The following is a 15485-nucleotide window of genomic DNA, read 5'->3' as shown; positions in this document are numbered from 1 at the left end:
ATTGATAGTGCTCGGACTACAAAGAAGCGAAGAGAGTGCCAAAGCAAAAGGATCTAAAGAGCAGGAGGGATAAACATTAGGATGTGCACTGCCATTTGATTCTCCTCTTGTAACAGGAGCATTTTCTTCTATTTCCATTACTTTTACTCTAGCTTCGATCCAAGAGTAACTATTCCAACAGCGCCCAAGTCTCCCTTCCTCCTCCTGCCTCCCAATTTGTTCCACATTCGAAAACCAGATCAAGTCATCAAACATTGCTCTCAGGACTCATTTCATTCCAGTTAAAAGCCTTCAAAAGGCTAACTACTGCCTACAGGATAAGGTCCAAATTATTAACATTCTCTACCCTTCACTCTTTTCCTATCTACTTTTTCAACCATAGCTTCCCATCTAGAAATTTTCCATTTGGCCAGACTCGTCTATCCATCATCCTCTAACTTTCTCAAAGGCTAACACCTCCCCTCCACCCCAATAGTTTTTTGGAGGTTAGCAGATGTACCACCTGCGCAATCCCACAGGGTACCATGCTTAAATGAGCCCGGTGCTCGGCTTACTGCTGTCTATCCCTCTTGCAATTCTTAGCAATTTCTGAACAAGGGGCTGCGTTTTCATTTTGCACTAGGCCCCGCAAATTGTGCAGCTGGTCCTGAGTCCGTCTCCTCAAACCCTGGCCCAGAGCTGGACGTATCAGCCATCCAATACGAGGTGGCTGAATGAACGAACAAAGGGTCTAGTCTTATGTGCAATAATAAAAGAGTCTAGTCTTACGTGCAATAACGAAAAAAAGGACTGACCCCGAGCAAGAAGCTGCGGCCTCACACACGTTCCCGCCAAGCCCTTAAAACCGCACTCGAAGGGCCGGCGCAGCCTCAGACCAGTTCCAGCTGGGTTTAGATCCAACACCAAATAGAATTCCAGCCCTTCCCCCGGCCGCAGCCAATCCCTGAAGCTCCTCAGCCTCCGAAACCGCTGCGGGTTCTGATTGGCTGGAAGCGGTGGCCTGGGGGAGGGTGGAGACCGCGGGGGGAAAGGGGTGGAGCTAGAGGTCGGTCCCCGGGCGGGGAAGCGGCTACTGCGCAGGCGTCAATGGAAAGGGCTCCCCAAACAAACACAACCCACCACCTGGAGGCCTCCAGCTTTTCCCCGCCCACCTTTCCCTCTTGAGGGCTCTCCCGGCTCCCAATCGCCCGGCTTTCCCCGCCCCCGTCAACGTCTGGGCACGTCCCCTTTGCGGCGCCGGCCACGCACGGCTGTGCACTTAACCTCTGCCCGCCCGGCTGGAACGTAGAGGCCGGGGCGGCGCGAGCGGCGCGCACTGCTGGCGGCTGGAAGCGGAGGCGGGAGCCCGGGCCTGCAGCTGCTGCCGGGCCGACGATGACTTGTTACCGAGGCTTCCTGCTGGGCAGCTGTCGTCGCGTGGCGGGCGGCCGGGCAGCGGCGCTGAGGGGGCCAGGGGCGGGAGGCCCCGCCGCGCGGCCGCGGCTCGGCGGTGACGGCGGCGGCCGGCGGCACCTGGGGCAGGGGCAGCCGCGCGAGCTGGCGGGCTGTGGCAGCCGCCCCGACGGCGGCTTCCGCCCGTCCCGGGTGGTGGTGGTGGCCAAAACCACCCGGTACGAGTTCGAGCAGCAGCGGTACCGTTACGCGGAGCTCTCTGAGGAGGACCTGAAGCAGTTGGTGGGTCCCGGCGGCCCCCGCCCTTGTGCCTCGGCCCGGCGCTGGTTCGCTCACTGGCTCGGCCGTGACTTTGGGGGTGCGGTTCTGGGAATCGCTCCGCAGGCCGACCTGGGGGAAAGGGAGCCCCTGGGCGCCGCTATGGGCAGCGGAAAAGAAGCTATGGTACCGCAGACACACCCCCTTTTAGTGGGCAGGACTGCCAGGCCTGGGCACTCCGGGGAGCTGGTCTGGTTGAGCCTTTTCCGCGCTGGAACGTGGTTCTCAGACAAGGTTCCAGGAGTTTGTATCAAAAGCTCACGTGTCTCCAGTGCTGGGCAGAGCAGCGGGGAAAATTTGAATGTTGTTAAGTAGCAAGGTCCAGACAAAAGGCAGGTAAACAGGGTAATTATGAAATACAGCGTCTAGGTCTATATAATATAGTAGTGCCTCCACAACAGACTATATTTCGTATATTTACTAATACTTTGCAAAGTATATAAATACACCTAAGGGGGGGGAACCCTGAATATTATCTGCCTTCACTCTTATTCTTGGAACTTCTGATCCCATGTCCCCACCCACTTTAAGGAAACGAGAGTGATGATGCTACCATGAGCAGTATGTCCAGAAAAATCTCCATTGGAAATCTCTAATTGTTGACACTGCACCAAAAGGCTTTGGAATAAATTGCCTGTAACCATAATCCTGTAGAATTCTGTGCAAGAGTAGACAGCCTGTTCTGAACTTCTGGTTCGTAATCATCAGCAATCTTTTGGTACTATTTTGTGGAGGTATCAGAATGAAATTGTAAATCATCCTTGTTTAAGTACTGACTGTTTTCAGCATTTAACTTCTTGACTGTTTAATGAGTTAATTGAGGAGGGCCCCTGTATTCATCGGGTGGCCATGCTAGGTGCAGGTTTCTCTCCTTTTCCCTAGTGTTTGAAGGTAGCAATTTATAGAAAACATTTGCATCATTTAAAGAGTAAATCAGCAAACAGTTGGAGCAGGAGGTCGGAGTAGTTGAGTTTGTGTTAGGGAGTGAAGTTGAGGCTGAGGTAGGGAATAAAATTGGAGCAAGCGTTTCTGATTTGGGAAAGAGGTGTGCCATATGGGTTGTACTCCTAATTTTGCAGACCTACTTTTTAGAAGTTGTTGGATGCCATATACCCCTAAATATGTTCTTCATACAATTTTATGGAAGCCTCTCACGACAAGTAAAAATAGTATACTTGATTGGCATGTTCAGAGTGTGGGATTCAGGGTCAGGAGCTTGGAGCCAGGCCCAGGTTCTCTGTGGTTAACTTCCTTTTAACTTCCGTGGGCCTTCTTGGTGACAGCGATACTTTTTGTGTTGTGCTGTTGTTTTCAAAGTGCTTTCACCTAGTTCAGTGTGTGAAATACTAGGATTGGACTAGGTAGCCTCCAAGGCCCTTTCTGGTATTTTAAAACTGAAGAACTTTTACAAGGCCTCAAGAATATGAGTGGCATCTGAATTAGATTAATTCTTGGACCTCTGAACTAGATTGACACTAATCAAAACTTTTTAAATGTAAGGCAAATCAAGTCTTTAAAAATCGAACTACCTAGTACACCCACTCTGAGTATCTGAAGAGAAATCTGTAATAGGTAAATATTTGCCTATTGCTAAGTATGCTGTTTGGAATAAGAAAACTTTTGAAGTAAAACTTCTGGACTGTGGAACACAGTTTTGAAATAGTTGTTGTTGCTATCATTTCAATTAAATTTTACTGGATTTGTTTCTTACTGATTTGAGTTTTATCATTTATGTTAAGGCCAGTATTCAGAATGGCATAGTATTAGGTGGAGCCCGGACCAGAGATCAGGAACAGACCAAATAATACTAGACTGTGAAGTTGTTCTAAAATGGGATTCTGTAATAGGAATGACACGATGATTAATACTGTTTGCTGTTTTCCTAGGGTAAAAGATACTAAGGTATATGAATCATGTGAATCGGATATAAAAGAAAGTGGCCAAGTGCTTACTTGAGTCTTCTGGCACCGTGGCTGGCTATGTCTGTGGTGTCCTGGTAACCTGAAGTTTTGTACCAGAGGGTTCTCTTTTGCTGTGGTGGTGGTGATTGTTTTGTGGCAAAATAGATCTCTATTAGGTCACTTGTTAAAATGCAAATGGAAGAAGAGGGATGGAGTGCTAGTATAATTTCATACCCTGAAGCCTTGTGGTTCTCTAACTTTGTAGCAACTTAAACAATTAGAGGAAATACTTCTTAGCTGATAAAGCATGTACAGACTGGATGAAAGCCTGACTTTCATTTGCTCTTTCATATTGGTTTTACATTGGTTTATTTTTAATTCTTGCATTTCCCTTCCGCCTAACCTGTCAGTGACTTTTCTTGTGAATGGAGGATTTCTACTCAGTGATTTTACATCTACTGGCTCAAGACTTGGCAAGGGCTAATTGAACTATTATTACAATTTACTTGCATCATAAGTGATGTAGCTGTTGGTGGATGTGGATCTTATATTAACAGAGTTGATGACACTCACAAACTAGACCTTTAGGTGAATCAAAGCTGATTGGAAAGGGTTTTGACGTCATTAAACATGCCTTATTGGCCAAAGAGAATGTTTCATTTCAAAATATTTTAATATATACCAAATAAAAAATGAGCAGTTTCCACCCTTCTCTGCCCTGACTCCAAGTCTTACAACCCCAGAAGCAACCCCCTTTAATGGTTTCCATTTTTAGTTTTTTTTAAAAAGTTAATTTCCTGGGCTTCCCTGGTGGCGCAGTGGTTCAGAGTCCGCCTGCCAATGCAGGGGACATGGGTTCGTGCCCCGGTGCAGGAAGATCCCACATGCCGCGGAGCCTGCACGTCGGGAGGCTGTGCTCCACAATGGGAGAGGCCACAACAGTGAGAGGCCCGCGTACCGCAAAAAAAAAAAAAAAAAAAAAAAAAAAAAAAAAAATTAATTTCCTAATGGGATGGAATAATTTCATTTAGTGGTCCCTCTATTATTGGTTTACATTCTTCCTAGTTATTGCCTTCTTAGCAGATTTGGGAGTTGCTGTGCCTTGGATTTTGTTTCCATTACTCAGTTTCCTTAAAACACTGGTGTAGCTTAGGTTGTAGCTCTTGGGTAGATAATATTTTTGCCACATGTGCAATGAGTGTAGTGTATGCAATATGAGTATTTATCAAATTAAAGAACATGATCTGGAGTACTGCCAGAGAGCCTTCTAACGGAGCCTCACTCCTTTCAAATCTTCCAGACACAGGAACCAAAACGGTCTATCCAAAGTGAACATCTGGCCACTTTACTCCTCTGCTTAAAACCCCTCAGAAGCTCCCTATAACCTATAGAGTCACCCAGGGAATTTGTTAGAATGCAGGTACCTGAACCTTATTCTCATCCCCCTCAATATAAAGATTCAGTTTGTGGAGAACTCTCAGACTCTGCCTCTTTGAACCATACCCTTAAGCTTGCTGATGCTTTGTCCAGGGCTTTGCATTTTTAACAAGCTCTACACGTTTGCAAGTGGTCCCCAGATCAGACTTCGAGAAACATTATTGTAGGTGAACCTTGATTATCCTTAGTGTGCTAGAACAAGGCCTTTCATGAATTGACTCCTGTCCACCTGTTGAGCTTCATTTCTAATCAGTTCTTGTCTAGAACTTCATTTTCCATTGATTTCAAACTGCTTTAATTTCCATGAGATGTTGTGCTTATTTAATTAACTTATTTATGGATCACGTTAAAATGGTTCAAAATGTAAACGTTAAAATGGTTCAAAATGTAAACAATACAGAAGAATATGCAAGGAAAAGTCTTTTTCTTATTCCTGTCACCAGGCACTCAGTTTTTGTCCCTGGAAGTAACCAATGCTAATCAATTTCTTGTTTTTCTTTCCAGAAATAATATATACATACAAATCAACAGAGGGAAATATTCTTTTTCTTTATCCCATCCCTTTTTACTCAATGATAACATATTATTTAAGCTATTCTTCACCTTGTTCTTTTTTTAATAGTATGTATGTAGTACTTATTGTGTGCAGATGCTTTAGTTTATTAAAATACACTGTGTAATGAATAATATTTGTGTTAATGAATCAAACACTAAAATATTAAAACTGGACTTGCTGAGTCAGGAAGTATATAGATTTGAAATTTTAATAGGTATTGCCAAATTGCTTCCCTTAGAGGCTGTGCCAGCGCATACCTTCACCAGCAATATATGAAGGTGCTTGTTTTTTCATAAACAGTTTAGCATACTTTGGGGTCTTTGCCAACCTGGTAGGTGAAAAATGGTATTTCAGGGTAGTTTGATTTGTATCCATCACTGTCTTTACCTTTGTAGCCCCTTTTGCTTTGAATGCTCCTCCATCCTTTAGCCAATTCCTGTTCTTGCTGTGAGGTGAAGCTTACCCATTACTCTCACAGGAAGCCATCCTTCATAACCTTGCTGGGCCTCTCTCTGGCCACCAGGGTTATGTTAGGTATTCTTCATTGTATTTTCATAATATGATTTTGAGCTTTCCTTTTTAGTATATTATCTGTGGTTATTTTCTTCTCTGGAGTTGAGGGCAAGGACTGTATCTTACACATCATCCTCTCTGCCTTTCCATCCCCACTAGTTAAAGGTGGTGAAATGTTTCTGAATTAAAAAAAAAACATTTTTAGTTCTTTCACCCTGAGGCTGCCAGTCCAGGGCCTTATTTCCAGCTGTCAGGCTTCCAAAAGATGTTAGTTGCTAAAAACTTAAGGTAGAGATTACTGATGTGAGTGCCCTGAAAGAGGTTAAATATGTTTGATAAACATGAGCCTAAACAAAAGATGATTTTTATTTGACTATGAGTTTTTTTGGGGGGGGGTGCATAAAATGTTTTTAATTCTGTGGAACACAACTTGGAAAATAGAGGCTTAAGGTATACTCCCGTAAATATTTGCAGTTAAATAGGAGACTCATAAAGATGTAAAAGGACTGATGGAATTCCAGTAGATGGAATTAACCATTAACAGAATCATTGATCAATATGTTTTAGAGCCCTGATTTTCAGCCTGCACTATGTATCAGGCTTACCTGGGGGAGCCTGTAGCCAGCCATGAAATTGTAAATAACATGATTTATGTTTACGGTGATCACTTTTTCTATATTTTTAATTATATGGCTTAAGCTCTGAGTTAAGATATTATGCACATTAATATCTTCTCAGCTAGTAAAGTATAAGTTGACTTTATTTTAATATTGTTTTGTGTCTTTAAAAAGTTACATCAGTAATATCATATTCTTTAGAATGTGTCTAGTTTTTAGAAATTTTCTTATTCACTATTGGTTTTGAAATTTATCTGTTGATATATGTTAATTCATTTTAACTGCTGTATAGTATTCCATTGTTTGGATAATTAGGTTGTTTCCAGTTTTTCCACTATTAAAAAAAATGCTGCAATTAAAAATACAAATAATTTTTCCCTAAGCATTGAATAACTCCCTGATTCCCAGTGTTCTCATGGGCACTTGGTAGACTTTAACATTTTTGCCAATGTGATGAGGGTGAAATTGTATCTTTTAATTTTAAGATACTTAAATATTAAAGAATAAGGAAGAATTTATAGGTGAAGGAGAGAGAGAACAGTACTAGTAAGACAGTGGGAAAGGTCATCTTTTTGCCAGTAAAAAGAACTCAAACATTGGTGACTTTAATTCACAGTCAGAAAAATCTTACATCATGATGTACTCATATTTGAAATAGAAGGTAACATGAAGCAGTTTACCCTTGTTACATGTAGTATAGTTTATTTATAATGCTGGTTGTGATCAGTGGGTTGGTATGGTACCCATTCTAAGGGCAATTTGAAAATCATTGCTCAAGAGGAAGTAATATTGAGGCTAAACAGGTAAGTGGGCCTTATAAAGTTGTTAAATGCCATGGTTTTATCTCCTAGTGGTTTTCAGTCTTTTAGCAGCAGAACACAACTCTTGCTCAGCCCTACTCTCTTCCCCACAGGAGTGGAGGGATGGGTCAGTTTTCTGAGACGTCACCATTCTGGGACTAGTATGAAAGCAGGCTTCGGGTGGGAGTGGTTAGATGACGAGGGGAATAGGAAATACTTTTTAAGGAAGAAACTCATTTAGAAATTCCAGAGGCAAGCTGTTGCATGAGACCAGATAAGAGTTGATGTTGCCCAGAACTCAAGCAGTGGCAGCATGAACGTAAAGGACAGATTGGAGAAACAGTTTGCAGGTATAATTATTGGACTTCACCACTGGCTGGCTATGGAGACTGAGTGTGAAGGGAGAATTAAAGGTGACACCTGGGGTTTACTTTGTTGACTAGGTAAATGGAAGTATTATTAACTGTTATATGGGATTCAGAAAAGCAAATTAGAACGGGGAATATATAATCAGATCTAGATGGTTTTGGGGAGAGGTACTTGATCTACATGTGGGTGAATATAAAGGTAGGCATTTGAAAAATTGAGCCTGTAGCTCAAGAAACAAGCTTGCCCTGAAGTTTAATTTCATAGGTACTGGTGTATACTTGGTAGATCAAGTCCCTAGAGTGGGGAGAAAATGAAAATGAAGTGAGAACGGATAAGAATGCCAAGGAAGGTAACTTGAGCAATCCCAACATATAAGGGAGTAAGTAAACAGAATTAAGGGGAATGCAGAAGTAGGAATAAAACAATGGGGAAAGTAAAGGTGAGAGTCTGAGATAAAGAATAAATGGAATAGAAATGATCCAAGATAAATACCAAATATAGCTGAAGAAATATTTAGGGTTCCCTGCTCCTGGCCTGACCATACTAGGTAAGTAGTTTCCTTTAGCTGTCAGTTAGGTACCACTAATCCTTTTAAGGCAATTTTGAATGGTGCTTCGTGTACCATTTAGTTAAGTGTATTCTTCTAAGAGTGCTTAAATTATGCCTAGTGAGTTTACATACCAAACTGTCATTGTGTCACGAGTTGGTGAGACAGTGTGTTAAATTTAAAAAGACATATTTCCTTCCCTTACTGGAGTACAAAATAGTAACGCTCAGCTGACTAGTAAAACAAGTTTAAAAAATTTGTAATAGATTCAGTTTTGGTCAAGTAAAAATGTCTGTGATACTTTAATAAAAGTGTTTGGGCCGTTTAGAAAATAGCCTATCACCTCTGACTTTAAGGTGTGGTGAATTTCTGTCCCTTCAGAACCCTCTTTTTTTTCCTTTCATGCTGTGTTGTGTTTTAACCTCTGAGCCGCATGGGGAGAAGTGATGTTGGCTTTTGGAGATTTTATAAGAAAATTCTTTTGCTAATACTGAGTGTGTCTGCCTGTAGAGCTTTTAGATTCACACTGCTTTCTCCAAGTATCCTAGTGAATAATCATAAAAGAAAGGTTTTTGTTTGTTTGTTTTTTGCTTTTTAATGCTGATAGGAACTAACAAGCTTTTGGGGGAAAAAAAGGAAGAAAATATTAAGAACTTTGTTACTAATACCTAAGGTGTAGCATTGCATAATTGAGAATGTATTCTAAATTTCAGTAATTTCTCTAATCTCTTAATTGTAAGACATTTTACAGAGAATTCATGTGTTCTTGTTTTTGTCTGATTGAAGTATGTTTTTAAATCTTTGAAGTGTTGTTATTTTCTGAGGGGGTAGCTAGAAATTCTTACTAGCCTTTGAATATTAAAAAAAAACTTTAAAAAATATGAGCCAGTTGACTAGTGATTTAAGACTTTCTAATTGATGCTTTTTATTAAAAAAAAGCATGCTTTTTATTAAGGCATTAAAAATGCCTTATCTCTTAGCTGCCTAGTTAGCCAGTACATGTTAATGCAGCTTACTAGCCCAACCAGCTAGATTGTTTATGAAAGTAATTAAAGAACGTGTATTCTCTAAATAAATGTATCGAGCATGAGTTGTTAAATAATTAGTTCACAAGAAGAAATGTGAGTGGGAATAAGAATTTATGAAGTGACATTTCTGCCCCAATATTAAGTATTCTAATGCTAAATGAACTTTGTCTTCAGATTTGGAACTTCAGTGTTGCTAGCAAAACATATTAAAATCGTGGAAAACTTAGTTTTCTATTAGTTCTTTATAATTTTTCCCCTGCAAATTCAGACCTCCTTCACCATGTCAAATTGAAGTTTCATAAAACTCAGCTGCTGAGTAATCTTAATATTCTGGAGTTTTCTGAGAGCCAGGAAGTAAGCACCAAAGCTCCTGAACCACCAGATTAGAATTAATAGTACCGATATGTAGGATTTATGTCCTTTATTCCTGGGTATATGTTCTATATTGTGGAAGCCAAAAATGGGAACATAAGATAAAAATCTGGACAGTGAATTGAACTCTGAAGGCCAGTTGCCCTTAAGTTTTATTTATAGCAGGTTAGAAGCAGTAAATTTGATGAAAATATTTTAATAGACTTTTCTACCTTTGAATGGGTTCTCACTGAGTTTTCAGTGCTGCATTTAATGCATTTGATTGAGCTCAGCTAATGTTTAACTGAACACAGTAGTAGGCACTCACATATCTGAATGAATAAATTCAATTTTTTAGAGCTTAATTTCTAGCTATTCAGTGTTTACTCTTGAAATGGCTTCATGAGAGGTAATTATTGTAAAAAAATAATATAACGTGGTAACTTATCTGCTAGAAAATCAGGGGCTTGATATTGAAGCAGGTTAGTTTGAGATGCCTGTTAGATATCCAGAGAAAGATGTCAGAGACGCAGTTGGGTACCTTCACCTGGAGTCCTAAAGATAGGCCAGGATTAGAGATTGCAATTAGGAGTCATCAGCATCAGCATACAAGATCTCTTTTAAAGCCTTGAAACTAGAGATCCCCAGGGAGAGAGCAGAAAAGAAAATCACTGTGATCCATATTTACTGAAAGGTGGTTAGTGCAGTTTTAGTTAATCTGTGGTTGGGTAATGGAAGTAATAATCTGAATATTAATGCTATGTTCATCCATATTTAGAAATGATACTCTTAGAATAGTTCTTCAACCCTTATTTACATTGATTTGTTGATCAAAGTAAATGAACGATTATCTAATTATTACCTTGCTTGCTGCTTTCCTTTAGAGAAAATATTCTTAACATTGGTTTGCTCTGTCTAAATATAATGAGGTTTATATCTAGGCATTAAACTGTTGTACAGGCTGTCTCATTTAGTATATGCGAGTTAACATCTATGGATTAATTTTTTTTTCTGTGTGGAATTCAGTTTATTTTTATTTTCCCTTTTTAAAATTTTTATTGACGTATAGTTGATTTACAATGTGTTAATTTCAGGTGTACAGCTAAGTGATTCAGTTATATATATATACACACACATATTTATATACATATATATATATAAAACATTTTTAGATTCTTTTCCATTATAGGTTATTACAAGATATTTTGAGTGTAGTTCCCTGTGCTGTACAGTAGGTCCTTGTTGGTTATCTGTTTTAGATATAGTATTGTGTATATTTTAATTCCAACCTCCTAATTTATCCCTCCCCACCCCTTTCCCCTTTGGTAACTATAAGTTTGTCTTCTGTGTCTGAGAGTTATTTCTATTTCATAAATAAGTTCACTTGTATCATTTTAATTTTAGATTCCACATATAACTGACATCATATATTTGTCTTCCTCTGTCTGACTTAGTTCACTTAGTATGATAATCTCTAGGTCCATCCATGTTGCTGCAAATGGCATTATTTCATTCTTTTTTATGGCTGAGTAATCTTCCACTGTGTATATATACCACATCTCCCTTATCCATTCATCTGTTGATGGACACTTAGGTTGCTTCCATGTCTTGGCTGCTGTAGATAGTGCTGCTATGAACATTGGAGTGCATTTGTCTTTTCAAATTATAGTTTTCTCTGCATATATGTCCAGGAGTGGAATCGCTGGTTCATATGATAACTCTATTTTTAGTTTTTTAAGGAACCTCCGTACCGTTCTCTATAGTGGCTGCCCCAATTTATGTTCCCACCAACAGTGTAGGAGGATTCCCTTTTCTCCACACCGTCTCCAGCATTTATTATTTGTAGATGGACTAATTTTCAAATAGCCAAATATGTCCTCAGCTTCTCTTCTGAAAAGCATGTTTCCCTGTAAATTATAGAGTGAGGACAACACTATTTTAAAAGTCTTAACCCGGGCTTCCCTGGTGGCGCAGCGGTTGAGAGTCCACCTGCTGAAGCAGGGGACACGGGTTCGTGCCCCGGTCCGGGAAGATCCCACATGCTGCGGAGCGGCTGAGCCCTTGAGCCATGGCCGCTGAGCCTGCGGCCTGCTGAGCCTGTGCTCCGCAACGGGAGAGGCCACAACAGTGAGAGGCCCGCGTACTGCAAAAAAAAAAAAAAAAAAAAAAAGTCTTAACCCATTATTCATAAACAAGATTGGGAAGGTAGGTATCAAAATATTCACACTAATTATCCCAAGGTAATAAGATTATATGTAGTTTTAATTTTTCATGACTGTGTCTTCCATGTTGTGTTGTTTTTATAACCTTTTTAAAAAGAAAAATACATATTATTAAAATACTATCTAAAATTGGTTTTACTTTATAATTCAGTAAGTAATGATTTAAAACAAAAGAATATAAGACTGTATTTTGGACAGGTACTTGAAAAACAGATTTTGTGTCATAAAGAGTCAAGGCGTAAGGGAATTTGGAAAAGGAAAGAAAATAACATGCTTTTTTTTTCTTCCAGTTTTATTGAGATGTAATTAATACACAGCACTGAATAAGTTTAAGGTGTACAGCATAATGATTTGACATACATACATCATGAAATGATTATCACAATAAGTTTAGTGAACATCTGTCATCTCATATAGACATAAAATGAAGGAAATAGAAAATTGTTTTTTCTTGTAATGAGACCTCTTAGGATTTGCTCTCTTAACAACTTTCATATATAACATAGAGCAGTGCTAATTATAATTACCATGTTGTCCATTACATCTCTAATACTTACTTATCTTAAAACTTTGTACCTTTTGACTGCCTTCATCCAACTCCACGTCCCTCCATCCCCTGCTTCTAGTAACCACAAATCTTACTTCTTTTTCTATGAGTGAGTTTGTTTTTGAAGTATAATTGACCTACAATGCTATGTTAGTTCCTGTTACAGAACACAGTGATTGGTATTTCTGTACATTTCAAAATGGTCACCACGTGATCATTTCATACCTGTGACCCATTTATTTTGCAACTGTAAGTTTGTACCTCTTAATCTCCCTCACCTATTCTTTCCTTTCCCCACCCCTCTCCCCTCTGGCAATCACCTGTTTGTTCTCTGTATCTATAACTGTTTCTGTTTTGTTTTGTTCTTTTTTTTTTTGATACCGCATATAAGTAAAATATAGTATTTGTCTTTCTCTGTCTGACTTAATTGGCTTAGCATAATAATACCCTCTAGGTTCATCCATGCTGTCACAAATGGCAAGATTTCATTCTTTTTTTTTCAAGGCTGGGTAGTATTCCGTTGTGTATATATAGGCAGCATAGATATGGGTCTTGTTTTTGTATCCATTCAGCCACTCTGTGTCTTTTGATTGGAGCATTTAGTCCATTTACATTTAAAATAATTATGGATAGGTGTGTACTTACTGCCATTTTGTTAATTTGGGGGGGTTGTTTTGTAGTTCTTTTTTATTCTTTTCCTTTGTGATTTGATGACTATCTTTAGTATTATCTTTGGATTCCTTTCTGTTTTGTTCATGTGAATCTATTGTTGATTTTTGGTTTGTGTTTACTGTGAGGTTTATATCTTGCAATCTGTATATACATGTGACTGTTTTAAGTTCCTGATCTCTTAAGTTCAAACTCATTTTTGCTCCTTCCTCTCATGTTTACTGTTGGGCATCATGTTTTACATCACTTTGCATATCTCTTACCTACTTATTGTGGATATAGATGATTTTACTATTTTTGTCTTTTAACCTTTTTACTAGCTTTGTACATGGTTGATTTACTACTTTTACTGTATATTTGCTTCTACCAATGAGCTTTTTCCTTTTGTAATTTTCATATTTCTAGTTGTGGCCTTTTTTTCCCCCTCTGCTTTGAGAAATCCCTTTAACATTTGTTGTAAAACTGTCTTTAGAGGTGCTGGATTCTTTTAGCTTTTGCTTGTCTGTAAAACTTTTGATCTCTCCATCAAATCTGAATGAAAGCCCTCCTGTGTAGAGTATTTTTGGTTGTGGGTTTTCCCTTTCTTAACTTTAAATATATCATGCCACTCCCTTCTGGCCCACAGAGTATCTGCTGAAAAGTCAGCTGATAGCCTTATGGGAGTTCCCTTGTTCGTACGTAACTTGTTGTTTTTCCTCTGCTGCTTTTAATATTCTCTCTTTATCTTTAATTTTTTCCATTTTAATTACTGTGTGTCTTGGTGTGGTCCTCTTTGGGTTAATCCTGTTTGGGACTCTCTGTGCTTCCTGGACCTGGATGTCTATCCTTTCCCATGTTAGGGAAGTTTTTAGCTGTTATGTCTACAAATATGTTCTCTGCCCCTTTCTCTCTCTTTTCTTTCTGGGACCCCTATAATGTGAATGTTAGTATGCTTGATGTTGTCCCAGAGGTCTCTTAAACTATCCTCATTCATTTTTATTTATTTTTTCTCTTTTTCTGTTCAGCTTCAGTGATTTCCACTACTATATCTTTCATCTTTCTGATCCATTCCTTTATGTCATCTAATTTAATGTTGATTCCTTCTAGTGTATTTTTCATTTCAGTTATTGTGTTCTTCTCTGTTCGGTTCATCTTTATATTTTCTAACTCTTTGTTAAAAACTTCTGACTTCTCACCCTTTTCATTTCATCTTCTCCAGAGTTCTTTGAACAACTTTATGATCATTACCTTGATCTCTTTATCAGGTTTAGATTGCCTATCTCCACTTCACTTAGTTCCTCTGGGGTTTTATCTTGTTCATTAATTTGGTACATATTCCTCTGTTGCTTCGTTGTTCTTAATTTGCTGTTTTTATTTCTATGTATTTGGTAGGTTGGTTATGTTTTTCCAACCTGGGAGAAGCAGGTTTTATAGGAGATGTCCTTTGCATGCCAGCAGCACACTCTGCTCTGGTCACCGGACCTGTGTGCTCTAGGGGTGCCCCCTGTGTGGGCTGTATGGGCCCTCCTGTGATGGGCTGACTACTGTGGGTGGTCTGGAAGGCGTGGCTGGTCCCGGGTCTGGTTGGTTGTCAGGCCCTGCCTTGCGGGGTGGCTGCCAGCTGCCGTTGGGTGGGGCTGGGTCACAAGGCTGCTGGCTGTGGGGCCCTGGGGCTCCTTGCATTGGTGGGCAGAGCTGGGTTCTGGAGTAGGTGGTTGTGGGGCCAAGGGCCCCGGGTCTAGTCTTGGCCTGCTGATGGGTGGGGCTGGTTCTTGACATGACTGTCTATGGGGTCGGGGGTGTCTCAAAGCTGGTGGGAGGGGCCGGATCCTGTGGCAGTTGGTTGAGAGGTCCAAGGTGCCCCAGAGCTGGTGTTGGCCCACTGGTGGGTGGGGCTGGGGTCAAGAGGATCCCCAGGCTGGTGCCTTCCCACTGGTGGGTGAGGCCAGGTTCTGAGGTTAGTACCATCACACTGGTGGATGCAGGCGGTCCTGGAGTCTCTGGCTGCAGGGCCCTGGAGGTCTTGGAGTCGGTATTTCAGCCCACTGGTGGCCAGGGCCAGGGCCCAGGGGGTCCTGGGGCTGGTGCCTACCCACTGGTGGGTGAGGCTGGCCCCCAGACTGTTGCAGGCCCACTGGTGGGCAGAGCCAGGTCCTGTGGTCTCTGATTGCAGGGCCCCGGGGGGCCCATGGCTAGTGTGAGCGTACTGGTGTGTGAGCTGGGTCTTGGGCCCTCTGGT

At 40.5% G+C, this 15485-nt stretch overlaps 1 protein-coding gene across 2 annotated transcripts in view; it reads left to right on the top strand.

Moving 5' to 3' along the window:
• Positions 1-1282: 1282 nt before the first annotated feature.
• The window catches only part of NADK2 (NAD kinase 2, mitochondrial), a 46164-nt gene continuing 31961 nt past the window's right edge, over positions 1283-15485 (top strand). Inside the window, exon 1 of one of the 2 annotated variants that reach the window (XM_079918321.1) lies at positions 1283-1674. In XM_079918321.1, the coding sequence (XP_079774447.1) occupies positions 1375-1674 (300 nt within the window). In that variant the 5' untranslated portion in view covers positions 1283-1374. Of the gene's footprint in view, positions 1675-7426; positions 7885-15485 lie in introns of those variants that run through there. The other variant, XM_079918322.1, reaches the window with a different exon arrangement.

Source organism: Stenella coeruleoalba (genome assembly GCF_951394435.1).
Source record: "Stenella coeruleoalba genome assembly, chromosome: 3".
Taxonomy (NCBI): domain Eukaryota; kingdom Metazoa; phylum Chordata; class Mammalia; order Artiodactyla; family Delphinidae; genus Stenella; species Stenella coeruleoalba.
The sequence above is the reverse complement of the archived record's forward strand: the minus strand, read 5'-3'. Positions and strand labels throughout refer to the sequence as shown.